This window comes from Lissotriton helveticus, chromosome 6, assembly GCF_964261635.1.
Source record: "Lissotriton helveticus chromosome 6, aLisHel1.1, whole genome shotgun sequence".
In the NCBI taxonomy this organism is placed as follows: Eukaryota; Metazoa; Chordata; class Amphibia; order Caudata; family Salamandridae; genus Lissotriton; species Lissotriton helveticus.
In genome coordinates this window covers 1,376,131,568-1,376,151,831 of record NC_136067.1, presented here as the reverse complement: position 1 = coordinate 1,376,151,831, position 20,264 = coordinate 1,376,131,568, and the positions used below count along the sequence as shown (strand labels likewise).

Sequence of the window (20,264 nt, the reverse complement as noted above, 5' to 3'; positions counted from 1 at the left end):
ACCACAGCACCATATCAGTGGTAAAAGCAGCTTTCCCATGGCAACCGCTCAGCATTAAGGACAGCCAGGACAACTCTGCTCCCAGGCTCCATGGGCCAGGTTAAATTGAACTGACTGCTGTGGCTTGGTCCTGGGATACACATCACCATTACCCGGCAAAGGTACAATGCATTTCGACCTTCAAGTGACCGATTGTCACTAGTGGTTTGTCCCATTGACCGCAATGTTACATTTTCGCTGAATTATTTTGCATTGATTTTCTATTAGTTCTAAATTCTATAACTCCAGTTGTATGTATGCAATTCCATTTGTTTTGGTGTCTAAATTAAGATTCAAATACACTTTATTTTTATAAATTGATGTTGGATCTCAATTACTTATCGCCCATGCTGGTGCTCTGAAATGCTTAACACATGTTGCTCTAGTAAATCCTGACTTCTCTTTGTCACACTATCAGGACTGAGCTAAGGATTTATTAGTGTGAATCCAAGGACCATCTTTGGGGTATCATGATAATATTAAATGGTGCGGACAAACACCCACACCACATAATACTCCACTTTCCCTCACCTTGTTACTGTCAAACAAGTAAAAGTCCAGGTCTCTGTAAATAATGAGTCGGATCACTACTTGCCTTGGAGGTGATACTGACAGCAGCAGACACACTGGCACCCTTTACACTGTGTATAATTTAAAGAAACTGTGAGGTGTGATAGTTTGAGGAAGTAACACAGTGGTTCCCAAACTTTTTCAACCTGTGTCTCTCTTGACCCATTGACCATTGCCTGTGGCTCACCAAAGTTCATTTTTGGGGAGGATGGTGGGGGGGGGGGGGGGGGTAAGCCCTGCCTTGGGAGTACTTGCATTTTTCTTTCTGAAAATAATTGGTATGGAGCTGATAAAGTTTTTATGATCATATATGCAGGGTGTTTCGTATTACTAAGGCGGCGACTCTAATAAAATATTCCTAGTTACCCTTCTTTGTCGATGCTTTTTGAAGAGCTTCCTGCTCAAAATGTGTTATCCCACTTACAGTGGTAGATAGCACCCCTATGCATGTAGGACCCATTGCCAAAGTGTTTCAAAACTTGAAGAATATTTGCATGCACTTCCATTTCTACCCATGTCATACGTTCCAAAACACTTGTCTCAGCAGGGTGACTCACGATCTTTTAAACCACACACAGCTTTATTTTTGCTGTCTCCTCCCTAAAATTGCCCCCAAATCAATGCAAGTAAAATAAAATACTCTGATTTTTTAAAACGTCCCTCTTTCTTGCTGCCAAATGTTGGCATTATGCTGTATATGGTGTTTTACTTCCCTGTGCTCAAGGAGAGAGCAGGCCTGTCTGGAAGTTTGTGTACTGAAAGAAATGTGTAATGGACGTACCTATGGTTCAAGTACAAATGTCAATACTTAATAATACTTAGTATGCTTAATAGACAGGACAACTATACTTTCCTATAAACTTGCATTGGTGTAAAATGCATTTGGGAAAAAACGAAACTATTAACAAAATAAATCAGGCATCTTCCGCTTACTTTGGAAGTGTTGAAACGTGGGGATAAAGTGAAATATAGAGGTCATCTCCCTCGACATGCCATCAATTAAGCACTACATTTACAGCTTTAGGCATGTCACTTACAAATCATCAACATCATGCGTTTAAGTCTAATTTGTCTAACTGAAGCCAACAGACCCTTCAACATTAAATGCATTAAAGTGCTTGGTGAGCGGCTCCCCTGGATAGGTTTGACGGCTCCCCAGAGAGCCTCGGTGCACAGTTTGAGAACCAGTTCAATAAAGGCAAGGATGGCTTATTCTTCAATGTTTTGGGAGAGGCCAATCACTTGCGCATCATTTCACCCGTAGAAGCCTTCCGAATCTTTCAACCTGTACTTACAAAATCTTACCTGTTCAGCGAGGTGTAGTACTTTTTTCTGCAGTTTGTAAGAGCTCTGAGAAAATTCACCCAAGAGGCCTTAACTTTTCTAAACGTCCTCAGCGAGCTGCTTCTGATCAGTCTTCAGGAACCCCATACCCCCATTATTGCATATTTGTTACTACTCATATGTGCTCTTTAGTGTTAACAATGACATAACGAATACTGTTCATTTTTATCATGTGGGGCACTTTCTCTTGCTTCATCATTCCAACTGGCAGCTCCTATGAGTGCTCTCAATCAAATACTGTTTGTTTAGTGTTTCCAGGGACTTACCGGGGTCACAGTTAATTTCTGCTGCCTTTCTGGCAGGTGCCACACCAGGGTTAAGCACGCCATGGGTTTAACTCCAGGATTTTTTCCTGCTCTTCTTTCGACAGACACACTGCCTGCACGACACCAGATCAGTGGACACTGAATCAACTCAAACTGTGCTAAAATCATATATCTTCCTATATGTTACAAAAAGGTTCCAAATTATCTCCCTTCCTTCACTTACTGCCCACACCTTTCCTCACTGCAGCAGGGGCTGCCTAATGATCCACAGTTGCTCCTCTTCTGTAGAATGCTTACCTCAGCCCTCTCTTGAAAATTATACAACTCTAAAACCTCTTTCACTACAACTATGCTGATGGCAGCCAAATAATCCTCAAACTGGACATGTTTTCAGACCTAGATTCTTTCTCCCATGATCCTTATCTCTTAGGAAAGAAGTAATGGATGTCACACAATCATCTACATTTCAATTCTTAAAAATTAGGATGCTCGTTTACAAAAAATATGTCTTTGCATCAAGATAGTGCTCACTGACCACCGGAAATAAGACTATCCTCATCCACTACCTGCAAAGTGAAGCATCTAGATGTGATTATGGACTTTGATCTCTCTGTCTTATTTCAGTAAACCAGGTCACCAAAGCCTCCTTTGACACGAGGATCTTGTGATTCATGTAGTTCAGGACACCATCACTTTTGTTCTCTCTTGCCCAAGTGATGTTAATGGACTGTACCTTGATGCTGCAGTCGAGCCCAGGGCAGCAAATCATGCTGTCAGCAGAGCATCTAAAAGTGTTCCAGTTTTGAGTTATTCATTTTTAGAACTAAAAATGGAGAAGTGTTATTTTTAGAAGTTTTATTTCCAATGTTTGGAGGTAACACCGATCAAAACCTGGATTAGTGCAAAGATCTGAATTCTTAGCTAGTTTGTTAATCCGCTGGGTTCTCCTGATATTTCTGTGTGATATTTTCCAAAAACAATCTTTCAATGAAGGCATAACAATATGTTGCAAACTATGCACTCTAAATCTTGCCACTATAATTAGCACAACATTTTGCAGAGACATACTTACTGCAGCTTGAAATCCATTGGCGCGGAGTAAATTATGCACATTTCTCACTTCACGCGCTGCATCCCCAGAATATGTGATGAAGACCTTGCCTGCGAGATGAATGCAAGTCATAAAGGTTAGTACGCCATTGAAAATTGACTAAAATACACTTTGATTTAAGAGATTTAGGGCCAGATGTAGGTGGCCCAATAACGGTCGGTAACGGGCGAAATTCTGTAATTTCGGCCGTTACCGACCGGTATTGGGTTTTTGAGATGTAGGTGGCATTTTTTAAGGATTCGGTATTTTACCGAATCGGTAATTTAAGAATTTGGTAAAATACCGAATTCTTAACATACCGATTCTGTAAAGTACCGAATCCAGGATGTAGGAAGCACTCAAGTTAGTGCATTCCTCAGTTAAGGATTCGTTATTTACCACCAACTAGAAGTTGGTGGTAAATATTGAAAACCTTTGAAAAAGCATTTTTTTTGCTTTTCCAACAGTGCCATGTTGCAGACATACATGCCCTTAGGGCATGTGTGTCTGCAACATGTGCAGCCATGCACAATTGAGGGGTGCAACAGGGTGTCATAGTGACACCCTGCCACCCTTCAATGTTTCCCCCAATTACCGAATCGGTATTTACAGATTCGGTAATGGACATTCATTCCTATGGGCCTCCAGGCCCATAGGAATGAATGGCAATTACCGAATCGGTAAATACCGATTCGGTAATTACCGAAACTTACCGATTCGGTAATTTTTTGGGAAAAATTACCTGCATCCCATTTGCTTGTTCTTAAATACCGAATCGGTATGATTCGGTATTTAAGAATCGGTAATCTGGGATTACCTACATCTGGCCCTTAATGTCTTACTTTAGTTCTGTTCCAAAATTGATTTAACACTCAACTCGCATGACTGAGAGTCAAATGGTAAGAACGTACGAGACGACCAATAGTGAGGCAAGACAGAATGGACACCACTTTTTCGTTTACTATCAGAACACTAGAATGTTGAGAGCTGCAGTGAAGACAATAAATTGTCTCCTGGCCAATAATGGCTGTTACAAACCGTCTGCTCCAAAGTTTTAATGGTGCTCTTTCTGGTTCTACTGGTTTACTTTTTACAAAAGTCTATACTAGTGGGTGTAATATTCAAACAGCACTACAACTCTGTTATCACAGATTATATCAGTTGAGAAAGGCCCTCTCCCCTGTATAGGCCCTCACCTATGATTTAAGCCTATAACTCAGGAAGAGGGCTTAAAACTACCATACAGCACTGTGTAGCTAGTCATAATGCTACATTACGGCATGACCGCCTTACCTGCTGGACACAATATAATAACTGAAGACCTACAGGCTTCTGTTGTGATTGCTCTTCACTGTCCAGTGTGCCACAATAAACACTTTCGACACCACACACTTTTCTTCGAGAACACTGATGAGTACTCCTGAGCATGTAACACTCCATAACAGCTAGGACAACTTGACACATTATTACAATTCGGGGCAGGAAAAGACACAAGTATTAAAACAAAAAAAAACTGTATCCTACAAAGAATGGACCAAAATGGGTGTTGATATTTAATTTTATTGGAACCCTAAACCCTGGATTCATGGGATCAAAGCAAATCTAGACATTTTATTGTCTAAATTTATGTTGCACATGCTTCTTTGTAGAGATTTTCATAGGTTTATTATTTTCTTTTAATGTTTTGCAGTGGGAGTATTTCACTACGTTTTTGCAAGCGGCAGATAATATGATTTCTTATGTAGCAAAAATATAAATTCTCATTCTTAATGGGAGTATTGTTAAGCATTGTTAAAAAAAAAAATTCCGCCACCAAATCCCCTTTACAGAACAGGTAGGAAAACTTGCATGGCATCTATCGGCCTTTTCCTGCCTGACTGTCTCTCTACCGTATGTTTATACCAAGGCAGTGAATTGACAGAGCTTATGATTCCACAAGGCTTTACCTATAGGCTGTTATCTTTCTGGCATCACCCCAGAAAGACTACCTTCTACATGGCTATTAGTCGGGATTTTGATTTTACATCCCAGGGATCATGTTGGAGCTCGAGAAAGGATTAGCCAAGTTGACAGTTTGCTTGTGTCTGCCTTTGCAGTGTTTCCAGTGCTTGCAATGTGCCTAATTTTGCATTTTCATGTTTGCAATGAGACATATCCATCCATGCCTGCCATGTGTCCAAGTGTGGCATTTCCATGCTTGCAGTGTGTCTATGGGCAACATGCCCATGCTTGCAGTTTATCTACATGGTTTTTCCATGCCTGCATTGTGACTGTGGGTAACTTCCATGTTTGCAGTGTGTTTATGCATGACACTTTCGTACTAGCGGTGTGTCTGTGTGGTGTTTCAATGCCTGCAGTGTGCTTACGGGTAACATGCCAAGGCTTTCAGTGTGTCTAAGTGTGGCATTTTCATGTTTGTTGTGTGTCGATGTGTGGATTTTCCATACTAGAGGTGTGTTTATCTGTGACACTGCCATGCATGCAGTGGGTTTTAGGTATGACCCCAGACAGGGCAGAACTAGCAGAGCCAAAGCCCTTATGGCCACGTAATGTTGTTCATTTTAGAACCTACCTCTTTTTTTGCAATATTGTTTTCTACAGAAGGAAACACATAGTTGTGGCAACCCTAAAATGCTTTAATATTGTGCATATTGCAGACAATCTGAGCATCTGCTGACCAAGTGTCTATGAAACATCTTGGCTTGGAGCACTATCAATAATTGCCAGCTGGTTTAAGTGATTGGTGAACAAAAATGAGTTTATTGTTACAACTTCACTTATGATTTCTTTAATTTCCTTTCCTCACATACTGTATGTATTCACTCTACAGCCACGTTTAAGTCCAAGGAATAGCACTATCGAACAGATGGACAGTTTTAGAAGTATGGGGAATGAAGGTCTTCCTTCTCTTTTCCACATGTATTTCACTCCTGTACTCACAGGGACCACGAAAATCAGGTGCTCCTCTTACCTGTAAGTAAAAAGAGGGGGCATCAGGGAATGGACCCTGTTGCCAGCACATCTCCCTTCCCTCATCATTCATATTTTTACTGACCACCCACCAGTAGGCCTTTTGCAAATACGTACAAATAGGTGTCAGTGCATGGACCCAGATCCCAAGCACTGAAGCTAGGACAGGAAGGCTTATGTGGGTAAGTTTGAGGTCTAAATCCCACCCATTATCTTATTTCAGGGTGCTGAATGGTTAATTACTGACTCACCCTTAGCCAATGCCACACCTCACAAGTTGTGCTGGCATTGCTCCATATAAAAGAAGGAACTCGCCATTCTTTAAAATTGTAGTCACGTCATTTGGAATCTGTAAAAAAGATTATTCAAAAAGCAAGTCGGAAAATTAATATTGTTGGCAAGTATTTCAGAGGCCTTAAGGGCAAAGGGGCTGGCTAGGCAGAGTGTGCCCATGAGCATAATCAATGGGCTATGAAGTCCCATGCGGCATGTGGTCTGCAAATGGTAGCTTGTGCTGGCTCTACCTCGACGGTAATAAGAAGGAAAGAGGGTGCAAAATCTTGTCTAGGATGACCATAAGGAGAGTCAGGGGGAGACGCCATGTTGGACAGGGCACAGTACCAAAGAAGAGTATACTTACTGATGTGTGCACCATATTCACGTTCCAAATTTACCAGTGAAAATAGGCACTGGCTAAAAAACACAGATATGATAAAAGTGACATACGGATCAACGGAAAATCATTGACAATTATCATTGTATAGGAGGTTGTTACAAATGGAAGTGGAGGAAGCAGGGATGATAAATAAAAAGCGAGGGGAGTGCCATTTTGAAGTGATGATTCAAAACTTGGTGCAGTCATTATTACTCCAAATAAAAGCTTGGCAACAAAAAAGATCGGAAGGACCTATGGTTCTGTAAATTAGGCAGGTTATTTGGTTCCTTGAGAGACTACTAAGGGAGAACGAAAGACAGGAGCAATGCAGTGGCCTTTTATGTAAAAAGATGGTAAAAGCTAAACAGACAGAGGAGAACAGGTGCGGAATAATGCTAATTGCATAGAGGAAGTCCTCATGTCATTGAAAACAGTTTCTGAGTACACATGGCAAACAACTGCTTAATTATCTTTAAAAATAAGATTTTAGGAAACTATGGGGCATATTACAAGGGTATTGCACCACTGGCGCGTCACTTTTTCCGGCGCTCTGGTGGCACAGTGCCATGCTCCATTATTTACAAGGTAGCGCTGAGCCACTTTGCGTGGATTACAGCCATCTTGTAAATATGGTACTTCTCGACACAATTTTCTGCAGAAAATGGGTGTGCAATAGGTGTTGCTGTGGGCATTCCCAGGCAACTCCCATTGCTTTTTGACACTGCCCCAGATTTACAAGGATCTGTAAATCTGAGCTAGTGCCAAAACCTAACGCCTTCAAAAGAAGGCGTTAATGTAGGGCTCCGAGGAGAAATACTTTTATTTTCCCCTGTTTCTTGCTCCTTTTATGTGTGCTGCAGAATGTTCTATGTCTATTAACTCAAAGCTCCTGTTGTGTTCATGTCCTCTTAAACAAGCATTTGCAATGCAATAGGTCTCGCCTTTGTGAAAGTTTGAACTATTGTCATTGTAAATGACAATGCCTTTCATTTATGTGTTTGAAAACCTGTACGCGATACGTAAACACGCACTTTGTACTAATAGCTGGCAGACTATAAGTACAAAGTGTGTGTTTACGCACCGCTTGCAGGTTTTCAAAACACATAAATAAAAGGCATTGTCATTTACAATGCCAATAGCTCAAACTCTCGCAAAGGCGAGACCTATTGCATTGCAAATGCTTGTTGTTTTTGAGTGATTGCCACCTATTCTTTTTATTTTACTTTTACAACTTTCCCATTTGTATCTGTAACGTGTAAGTTGGTAAATTTCCCCTCATGTATCGTACTTGGTTCTATTGTGAAGAGCTCTGACTTTTTTGGGTATAGTCCACGCTGTATAAAAATGCATTAAATAAATAAATAAATCTTTCTACATCTGTCCCTTTTCCAGAGCTCACGCTAGCTCTGTCCCTTCACACCAGTACTACCTCTGTCCCTTTTTCACTCCATCACTAGGTCTGTCCGTTCTTTGGTCCAGCACAAAAACACTGTTCCTTCACCCCGGCAATAACCGCTTCCTTTCCTCTATCAAGTTTTAACTCTGTCCCTTCTCGCCTACACCAGCTGTGTCCCTTTTTCAATCCAGCACTTTATCTGTCCCTTCACAATTGCACTAGCTCTGTCCCTTTTCACTCCCGCACTAGCTCTGCCCATGTTTGACTCCAGCACTAGCTCTGTCCCTTCCCCCTGCACTAGCTCTGTCCATTTTTCAATCCAACACTAACTCTGTCCCTTTTTCACTCCAGCACCAGCTCTGTCCCTGCACACCTGCACCAGCTCTGCCCCTTCAGACCTGCACTAGCTCTGTCCCTTTTTTCACACCTGCACTAGCTCTGCCCATTCACTCCTACACTAGCTCTGTCTCTTCACACCTGCACTCGCACCAGCTTTGTCCTTTCCCTTGCTCACTATCTCTGTCTTCTCTTCGCTCCACCATTAGCTCTGCCCTGTCTTCAATACTGTATTAGCTCCGCCCCTTAACCACTCTCGAACGTACTCTGTCCCTTTCTCTCCAGCACTAGCACTGTCTCTCCATCCAGGATTACCTCTGCCCTTTCTTCACTCTGTGAAACAGTAAAGGTATCGGATCCTACATCTGACCAACCCGGATCTCAACAATAGGAAAAACAGAACAAGGTGGCTGGACAGGATTATTCGTGAAACAATTCCCCAGACACACAGTCAATCTGTACCATGTGACCACTGGATTTAATTTCCAAACAAGTTTATTTTTCTTTTTTACTTTTATCAGCAATTTTTTGAAACACAAGCACAAACAAAACCACTGTCAATTCAAAAGGTTCATATATACAGTATCTACAAATGCACACATTTACAAATTTACAACAAAGAATCAAACAAAAAATTGGTTAGACACACCAAAAGACAATAACATATGTATAATAATTCAAATAAATTGCAATTATATACAGTGCAGAGATTAGTCCATAAGCAAACAAACGGGCACCAGTCCTAGAGATTGAAAAAACCAAGTGACAGGCGGGGTTGAGATCGAAAACAAGCCTGCCTGTCAACGAAAGCCTGTGGTGTAATGTTAAATAGGGTTGCGAGGCTAGGATACAGAGTGGTGGTATGATTTACATCCTAGCGGCACCCTTTGTTGTAGCCACAGGGTGGTATTGTCGACGCGTTTCGAACCTAAGTATTCAAGGTTCTCTTCAGGACAGGGACTGGGAAACAGATTCTGCACGCGGGCACAAAGATTGCCGTGGCTCTCCCAGGGACAAGCTGTCTGTCTGACCTACAGACAGCTTGTCCCTGGGAGAGAGTGAGCAACACGGACCTTACTGTGGCTTGATTACTTCATTCAGAAAACGGGCCAACTTTAACTGCCGGCCTGAACTGAGGCCAGTGACCGGCCGCTTCCCTCCCTGTGGTCTGCATAGCCAGACCTACACGCGCAAAAAATAATGTGAGCCGCCCTGATACCCGCAAGCTTCTGAAGCCTGACACCACGCCTTAAGTCCTGCTCTGCGCCTATTGCAGGTGTGAACACGATATACCTACGCCACGGCAATCTTTGTGCCCGCGTGCAGAATCTGTTTCCCAGTCCCTGTCCTGAAGAGAACCTTGAATACTTAGGTTCGAAACGCGTCGACAATACCACCCTGTGGCTACAACAAAGGGTGCCGCTAGGATGTAAATCATACCACCACTCTGTATCCTAGCCTCGCAACCCTATTTAACATTACACCACAGGCTTTCGTTGACAGGCAGGCTTGTTTTCGATCTCAACCCCGCCTGTCACTTGGTTTTTTCAATCTCTAGGACTGGTGCCCGTTTGTTTGCTTATGGACTAATCTCTGCACTGTATATAATTGCAATTTATTTGAATTATTATACATATGTTATTGTCTTTTGGTGTGTCTAACCAATTTTTTGTTTGATTCTTTGTTGTAAATTTGTAAATGTGTGCATTTGTAGATACTGTATATATGAACCTTTTGAATTGACAGTGGTTTTGTTTGTGCTTGTGTTTCAAAAAATTGCTGATAAAAGTAAAAAAGAAAAATAAACTTGTTTGGAAATTAAATCCAGTGGTCACATGGTACAGATTGACTGTGTGTCTGGGGAATTGTTTCACGAATATTCCTGTCCAGCCACCTTGTTCTGTTTTTCCTTTCTTCACTCTAGCACAAAGCTCTCCCTTCCCTCGTGCACTAGCTGAGTCCCTCCAGCGCTCTGTCCTTTCACTCCTGCAGTAGCTGTCCCTTTACCCCAGGGCTGCCTCTGTCTCCTCTTCACTCCTGCAGTGTTGTTGTCCCTTCGTCACTCCAGCACAAAATATCTGTCCCTTCATCTGTCTCTTTACTCCAGTAATACTTCTGTCCCTTCGCTCCTGCACTCCTACCTTCGCTCGAACACTAGATCCGCGCTTCCTTCGCTACCACACGCTGACCTTGGCCTGCTGTGATCTTCCATCCTTGTCCCCTGTAGGTGTCTGGGGGGGTTCTCCTCACCCCACCTCTGTCCACGGTTTACACATTGCATGTCCGGAGCAGATGCGTTAATGAGATGAGTTGGGACATTTGCTGTGTCTCAGAGGTTTGGACTGAGTCCATGGCATGTCCGCCTGCACGCGATCACTTGGGGACAAGGAGAGAGACAGGCCCCTTGCTTCACAATTGTAGAGAGCCACCCGGCCTCTGAACAACATTGTAGCAACATACATACATGCACGCCTTCACCCTCGGGACGGGCACGCCCCGAGGTATATAATAAAAGCGCGGTAGACCGCTCGGGGTTCTTTCCGGCGTACCTTATCTCCTGTGTCTGTGTCCAGTCATTGTGCCGAGTATATACTGCACGAGGCCCGGACCCCGCGCACTACACTGGCGACGAGGCCGGTTCCGCCCCCGCGCGTGCCTGGCCACCCTGGAGCTGCCCGCTCCTGTCCTGCTGACTGCCGCCTGCTGCAGCTTTCCTGGCATCATCTCAGGCCGCGGAGCTCGTCCGCCGGCCTGTCACCCCAGCTCAACGTCGGCTCCCGCCCACGCGCCTCCTGGGTCGGAGCGTGTTCAGCCGGCGGGAGCTGCCCGGTGAGTCCTTCCCCGCGGCCCTGCCTGCCCCCCCCCGTGCTGCGCGTGCTGCCGCCTGGGGGGCTCACCCTCCGTTCTGCGCGCAGCGCGAGCGCGCCTCTCTAGACGCGCTGCCCCGGCGGGGGAGGGGCGAAGAGGGGAGACGCTGCACGTCAGCCCCAGGGCCCGTTCACACACGGTGCCTCCACCGCCTGTCTGGCCCTCTGCTCCGCTCACTAGGACCTGCGCGACGGTGCCGGCCTGCTCAGGCCCTGCTCACTGTGGGAATCACTGCTGGAAAGAAAAAAAAAAGAAAAAAGAGAGAGGATAAAGAGGATAGTTAAAGAAGGGGTGATTGGACTAATCAAGCACTGGCAAGTGCAACTGCTGCCTCGCCTGGGGATAGTCACCACACGGTGGCTGATCATCTACAGTCCACGCCACTTCCACTGGACGACGCCCGTGAGCGTCCATTTGCCCTCACAGAGCACTGGTCACCTGCGCAACCGTTTGCCCACCTAGTATCATACTGTACAACCTGCGCAGGGGTGGAGTGATCTATAAGACAGGTCGCCAAAATGTCCGACCCCGCCACGAGTGGCACACCCACTGCGCCAGCCACAACGGCCGCGGTGCCAGGACCCGCTGGCCTTCCTCCACGGCAAGACGCGGGTTCCCACGTGATCAGTCATGCCCATACCGGGGCGGCCCCCATCCCGCCGTTCAGCGAGACTGCGGACCCTGCAACTGCGGCGCCGCGATGGAAGGCGTGGTTGGGGCGTTTAAACCTATACTTTAGAGGAACCCGAGAAACTGATGACACCGTAAAAAGATCACTTTTGATCCTCTATGGAGGCCCTGAAATATACGACCTCTTCGAGTCTCTCCCAAACACCGGTGAGGATGACGACTATGATGCGGCGGTAGCCGCACTGAACACCCACTTTGACCCCCAGGTGAACACCGACTACGAAAAGTTCAAGTTCAAGCGGGCATGGCAGACTGAGGCCGAATCTGTGGACATGTATTACGCGAGGCTGCGCCGGCTGGCCAGCAGCTGCCCATTCGCCGACCCGCGTGAGGAAATCAGAGACCAAATCATCGTGGGGTGCAAATCGAAACTGCTCCGAAAGCTCATACTCAGGCAACCGGGAATCACCCTGGACGCCATTCTTGTCCTCGCCCGCTCCCACGAACTGTCGGATTCCAGAGCAGACGAAATGGAGCTGGCGCTACGATCTCCCATCGCCCCGCAGGCCGTGCCCAAAATGGCGCCCATCAAGGAGGAAACCGTTGACGCAATACAAAGAAGACCGTCGGGCGGAAGACCTAGGCAGTGGCAACCCCGAGACGCTCAGTGTGCATACTGTGGAGGAGACCATGCCGCGACCGCCGTGTGCAACGTAAAAGGAAAGACGTGCTCGAAGTGCGGCAGGCTCAATCATTTCGCTGCCGTGTGCCAAGGAGGAAGATACAGACCCAATGCACAGAGGTCGCGAGGCGGATATGGGTCTCGATCGGCGACATCAAGAGTGAGACAACTATCACTAGAGCCAGAGCACCCGCCTCCTGACACGCAGGCTCAAGGCCGGGGGCCGTATTATGAAGACGAGGAGGACGATGAGGTGTATGTAGTATCCTATGTCAGCAGGGTTGCCACCAGGAAGAGGCCACCACCCATGTGCACAATATCCGTGGAAGGCTCCGAAATCAGAGCACTTATTGACACGGGAGCTTCCGTGAACGTCATGGACTCTGACCAGTATGACCAAATGTCGCCCAAACCCACTCTCAACCCGTCGAACGCCCGAATATACACCTATGGGGGCACAGAACCCATGCCGCTGCGCGGCGTCATCAGCACCACCATTCGCAATGGGGAGTACACGACAGAAGCCAGGTTCCACATAACCGAAGGGAAGAAAGGTACTTTGCTTAGCTGCAACACCGCAGAAGATCTGGGACTGGTCTTCTTCGCCAACCAGGTACACCAATCACACGCCGATAACATGCTTGAAGAATTCCCTGCGCTCTTCAGTGGTCTCGGAAAGCTCAAGGGCAAGAAGGTCAAACTGCACATAGACACTTCCGTCCGTCCTGTCGCCCTGCGACACAGAAGAGTACCATTCAACCTCCGCTCTCAGGTGGAAGAAGAGCTGAAGAAGCTCGAAGATCTCGACGTCATCGAGAAGGTATCGGGACCGACCCCATGGGTGTCTCCACTGGTGGTAGCCCCCAAACCCAAGCAGCCCGGCGCCATCAGGCTGTGCGTCGACATGAGATTGCCAAACACAGCCGTGAAACGAGAGCGCCACATCACGCCCACCATGGACGACATCGTCGCTGACCTCAATGGGGCGAAGTGGTTCTCTAAGCTCGATCTCAATGCGGGATACCACCAGTTGGAACTTGAACAGAGCAGCCGGTACATCACGACTTTCTCCACCCATGTCGGACTTCGGAGGTACAAAAGACTAAGCTTCGGAGTGTCGTCAGCGGCCGAGGTGTTTCAGAACGCGATTAGGGAAGTCCTATCCGGGCTGAATGGGGTCATCAACTTGAGTGACGACATTCTCATCTACTCACACACGCTGGAGGAACACCATGCTCACCTCAGGGCCACCCTACAAAGACTACAGGAGCACGGAATAACCCTTCACAGGGAGAAGTGCTCGTTCTACCAGGAAGCTGTAGACTTCTTCGGCTATCGCTTCACGCGCGAAGGGCTCCGGGTTGACCCAAAGAAGGCGGAAGCCATCCAGAATGCCAGCACGCCCCGGAACTCTACAGAAGTGAGGAGTTTCCTCGGGATGGCCACGTACTGTGGCCGATTCATACCCAACCTGGCCGACTTGGCCGAGCCCCTCCGCGCACTCACAAGACAGGATCAGGAATGGGAATGGACGTGTGCCGCGAACCAAGCCTTCCAGGAAATCAAGGCAAGCCTCCTGGATAAGGCCACGATGGCCTACTTCCAACCTCGTAGGAAGACCGAGTTGGTCGTGGACGCCAGCCCGGTAGGACTCGGCACAGTTCTGCTGCAGGAGTATGGCCAGAATGAGTGGAAGCCAGTCGCGTATGCGAGCAAGGCCCTCACGGACACCGAGACACGATATGCTCAAATCGAGCGGGAGGCGTTAGCCATCAAGTGGGCCTGCCGCCATTTTCACTTATATCTCTGTGGCCAACCTTTCACCGTCGTAACCGACCACAAACCTCTCCTACCCCTGTTCGCTGGATCCTCCAGGCTTGCCCCCCCCCCGCGGATTGAACGTTGGGCCGTTCAACTACAAGGCTACAATTTCACTCTGGTCTTCCGGCTGGGCGCCCACAATCCAGCGGACTATCTGTCCAGACACCCCAATGTGACCAGAAAAGCAACCCCGCTGGCGGATGGTCAAGTGGTGGAAGAGTTCGTCCACATGGTGTCCATGGCCGCCTGCCCAGAGACCCTCACCCTGCAGGAGATAGGAGAAGCCACCTCTGAAGATGAAACTCTGACCCGAGTCAAGAAAGCTCTGGAGAAAGGAAGCTGGACTCGATTTCTGGATGGAGCACAAGGGCTTCGACCGGAAGTCAGCCATGCCAGACAACAGCTATGGCAGATCCGCCATGAGTTGAGCGTGGGAGATGAAGGCATTATACTGCGAGGACATCTCATTGTGGTACCGACAAGTCTTCAACAACAGATGCTCGCGATCGCCCACACAGGCCACCAAGGAACCGCCAAGACAAAAGCCCGTCTGCGCAACAAAGTATGGTTCCCCGCCATGGATCGCATGGTGGATGAAATGGTGCGCTCTTGCCATGCCTGCAACATCACGGGGTCAGATCCAGCTCCGGCCCCAGTCATCACCGAAGAAGCGGCGGACACACCCTGGACTCAGCTGAGCATAGACTTCGGGAGTTTCCCGGATGGCCGGCACACGCTGGTGGTTGTAGACTCTTTTTCGAAATTCCCAGTCGTGGAGTTGCTCTCTTCCACGGCATTCGGACCCGTCAAGAAAGCGCTGGACCATGTCTTCGCCACGATGGGACTCCCAGAGGAGGTGAAATCGGACAACGGACCCCCGTTTCAAGGGCGAGAGTTCCAGGCGTATCTGGAGGGACTAAGGATAAAGCACCGAAAAATCACACCATTGTGGCCGCAAGCAAATGGCGAAGTTGAGAGGCTCATGCGGACCCTCAACAGGGCGCTCCGCATCGCTGTCAACGATGGCGAAGATCCAGAAACAGCACTGGACCAATTCCTGAGTGCATACCGACAGACTCCGCATAGCACTACGCACTGCGCACCTGCACATGTCTTATTCAAAAGGGCACCAAGAGGCAACATCCCTACGTCCTCCACGTGGACCCCGGAAGAGAGGGACAGCACTGCCATCCAGGCGAGGAGGACTGTCACAAACCAGAAAGCAAGTGAGAGGAGACATGCAAAACATTCTGGGCTGCAGGAAGGAGACACCGTGGCGGTGCACGATCGGCACCCCGGTTGGAAATTTAGAACCCCGTTTGAACCGGAAAGATGGATCGTTGAGAAGGTTCGAGGAACAATGGTGACCGCCCGTCTCGGCCAACAGACTGTCACCCGCAATGTGTCCTGCTTCAAAAGAGTGGGGACGCCGGACGGTGTCCTCAGGGACATTGATGAAACCATTGATGCCGGCTCAGGCGGTCTGGACGATGTAAGAACAGGGGACCAAAACTCAGTGCCCCTCCGGAACCAGGACCAGCCACGAGAAGACAGACGACAACTTGTCAGGCCCCAAAGTGAGACACCCGGACATACCTCTTCCGCCCGAGATGAAGAAACAGCCCCGGCTGGGGCTGTTGGATCTCCTGTCCGGCAACACCACAGATATCACCTGCGGCCCAATCCTGGGCCCAGCCAAAGACTCCGAGACTTTGTGTGCATTTCCCCGTAGCCAGGTGTGCGGGCAATCTGAAGCATGAACTAAATTGAAGGAGGGATGTAGAGAGCCACCCGGCCTCTGAACAACATTGTAGCAACATACATACATGCACGCCTTCACCCTCGGGACGGGCACGCCCCGAGGTATATAATAAAAGCGCGGTAGACCGCTCGGGGTTCTTTCCGGCGTACCTTATCTCCTGTGTCTGTGTCCAGTCATTGTGCCGAGTATATACTGCGCGAGGCCCGGACCCCGCGCACTACAACAATCTTTCGTATGACTCAGACAACCTGGCCAGGTGGAGCTCACCTGGCGGGTGGCCACAACGGTGAGCATTGCTCAGAAGGGTCAGAGGTCAAGACCTAATGAATCCAACGCAGAGCCTCCTCATCATGTGAGTCAGGGTGCTTTTGTGTTAGGTCATCTGTAAAACGAAGGTTTTGTTAGCATGCCCCCTGACGCGTTCTAAATCCCACCTCGCTTCGGGTTTCCAGATTCTGCTAAGATTTTGTAGACATTTTATAAATCAGAAAAAATACACAGGCCACGTTTAAGAAACTAGTTTTAGGGAGCTACCTTGTACATAAAACCAAACATGTCATGAAGACGATTCACCCCAAAAAATATATAGAACTTCGCTCATGTATGTTCCCACCCACGTTTTGGGTTAAACTTCTGATTTGTGTGAAATCCACTCCGCTTCCAAAAGCACACCTGGGAGGCTCTGGCAGTCACATGTTCCAACCACCACCATACATGCACCCCCTGCAGGTGTGTCCATGTCAGTGTCACTGAAGTCCCACAGGGAACCCTCTCATGCGGCGGTTTTTGTTCCCGCCTCTTTATGATGGGCCCGTCATGGCGGCTTTTCACCCGGGCCCCTCTTTACTGCGCCTTTCACGGCGGCTGACAATGCTCTAGGCGCTGTTAATCCAGGCACTATTCACGCCCAGGATGTGGTAACAATGCGACATATAGACTCATAACACCACACCCGGGTTCCGCCTCAAGAAAATACCGAGAATTATATTTCCTTCCTGACTTGCAGAAAAGTGGGGATCTTTCAAGTGGAAAAAAATGAAAAAAAGTAAAACAAATAAAAAACATTTTTGGCTGACTACTCGAGGTTGACTCCTAAATACAAAGAGGTGGCATGCATGTCATCCTATTTATTGATTTAGGAGCACAATTTTCACATTACAAAAATAAATATTGGTTTCCCGAATGTGTAGCAAACACACTACAATCTAAAGTTATTAATGACACCAGACCCAGTGTAAACAGCCGTCTGAGCTGAACACGAGGGAGGCCGGTGGGGAGATTTGGTGGCTGTGCTGAACGTGAGCAAAGAATAAAGACCTCTTTATGTAGCTGTTCATGCTTATCTTAATGGCACTCATTTTATCGGCCTCAGAAGGATGACATGCTGAGATGGCTTTGCCAGGACTCACATCGCAGCACTGAAGATACCTCCAAATGTCAGCTACAGTTGTAAGGTACAGGTTGTAGCAGGATCTAAAACATCTGTGAGAGGAACAGAGAAGGTGTGAAGTAATCTTTTACCTGACACAAATGAGTTAGACGTGATTAAAAATGATTAGAGTTTTCACAGCTGTGAAGATGTGCACGCAGGGACTGCCTTTACTGGCGGTGAAAAAAGTCCCCAGAGTATCACGCCGCCAGTAAAGCATCCAATCCCTTGCGTGCACATCTTCTGTCTCCCTGCGTGCACGCTTTGGAATCAGTATCGATTCCAAAAGGCCCTCGTCATGGCGAGAGCAGCGCATGCGCCCTGCTAATGCCAGACAAGGCCTAAAAATGTTCTACAAGAAGTTGTTTCGTATCCGGCTTGTAGATATAATGAAAATGTTCCTGAATGTGGATCTTGAATGGGTAAATGGTGTTACCCAAGTAGAATTTTTGGCATGGCCATATGATTGCATCGATAGTGAGTGTTCTGTTGCAGTGAATAGTTGATTGAGTATTGACATCCTTTTCTTAAAATAATCTCTTGTTTTATTCATGTCCAATTTACAGATTGAATGGTCTTTGCATATGAAGAAACCCTTTATGGATTCATTGGGCTTAATCTGGTTATTGGGTTTGTGGTTGCAATGAGAAGGGTATAGTATTTATTTGAGATTGCAAGCTTTTCTAAAACTCATGTGTGGGTAGAATGCAACACACATAGAAGGAGCAAAATACCACTAATGATTGTTTTTGTGCAGGAAGGTGTCCCTTCCTGCACGAACACAATCATCCCTGCAACGCAGGCACCATTGCATCATGGTTCAAGGGTGCCTGCACTGGTGCTAGGTAGCTTCTTTTGTGCAGACGCAAGGGAGAGCACAGGGGTATGCCTATTCTTAATATGGCACATCTCTGCATGTTTTTTAAATGGTGCGGCTCGGCGCAGCTAAATGGCTTGCAGCCCAGTGCTGCACCATTTCATTGTAAATACGCTACACTGATTCTAATTTTAATACAACAAGGTTTAAGTACAGATTGCAAACAATTGCTTATTTATCTTTGAAAATAAGGTTTTAGTAAACTATGATTTTAATTATAAAACAACAAGTCTTTACGACATTGGTAACATTTCAAAGGACATATTGCAATGATTAGCGTACATGCAGGAACTATTGCAAACTTCTGAGTAATCATCTGACGAAATGAATACAGAAATCAAAAGTTCCATTAGTCAGTACCAATGATGCTGAAAGTAATGCTGCAGAGAACCTCTATTAGTTCCAGTGGTTATTAAACGTGAGACATGAGCTGATTGAATTTTCATTCTCAAATTCCAGTTGTTAACCAACTGAATAATACATTCTCTTCCAAAATACTGGGAAAAATGACAACGTGCTGTGCAACGATGAATCAAAGTGTTGCTATAGATAAAGTTGGGTAGGCCAAGTTTTAAGTTACTTTTTTTCTACAATGCTTTCGCTAAAGTAGCCAGTAATGCATTTCGGCATACTGGGTTCAGTCTATCTTGACTCATTCTGTTAGTAGAATCTGTTGACTTTCCTTCTGTCTCAGTTTCTGTACTCAATTTCAATCTATTGTGTTAGGGAGGATATGTTCTCTTTCTAATAACTCAAGCTCCTGTTGTGTTCATGTCCTCGTAAAAATGTTCTACAAGAGGTTGTTGTTTCGTCTTCGGCTTGTAGATATTCTGAAAATGTTCCTGCATGTGGATATTGAGTTTGCGAGTGGTGTTACCTAAATGGAATTTTGGCATGGCCATATGATTGCATAGATAGTGACTGCACTGCTGTAGTTGATTAATTGAGTATTGACATCCATTGCTTAAAATGATCTCTTTTGTTTTATTCATGCCTAATTTACAGATTGAATGGTCTCTGCATATGAAGAAGCCCTTTATTAATTCGTTGGGCGTAATCTGGTTATTGGGTTTGTAGTTGCAATGAGAAGGGGTTAGTATTTGTTTGAGATTGTGTGCTTTTCTAAAATCCATTTGTGGGTAGTGTTCTCTCAGCGCAGAGTGGTTTACTAACAGACGCCAGTGTTTTTTAAGGACATTCCTGATTCTTGGATGACCACTGTGGAGATTAGTTATGAAACAGATGGACTCATGTTCTACAATTTTGATTGATCCCAGTATAGTTGCCCAATCAATCTTGCGTACTGTATGGTATTTCCTGCCATGTTTTTGATGGATGTAACCCCTGACTATAAGGCGTTGTTTGATTTCCTTGCTAGTGGGATACTTTGCCCAGCACATTTATTCACAAGTTCTCAACTTGGAAAATGTTCTAAGATTTAAGTGATTTGAATAGAACTGTCTACTTGACTGCTGAATTCTCCTCAACATCTATATATGTCTTAAGGCATTCTTGCTTCTGGTACCTTA

At 46.5% G+C, this 20,264-nt stretch overlaps 1 protein-coding gene across 1 annotated transcript in view; it reads right to left on the bottom strand.

Annotated features, from left to right (window-relative positions):
* Window positions 1-20,264, bottom strand: part of TRAF3IP2 (TRAF3 interacting protein 2) — a 351,822-nt gene that overhangs the window by 157,514 nt on the left and 174,044 nt on the right. Inside the window, exon 3 of the mRNA XM_078649137.1 lies at window positions 3,292-3,380. Coding sequence (XP_078505263.1) covers window positions 3,292-3,380 — 89 coding nt within the window. The remainder of the gene's footprint in view (window positions 1-3,291; window positions 3,381-20,264) is intronic.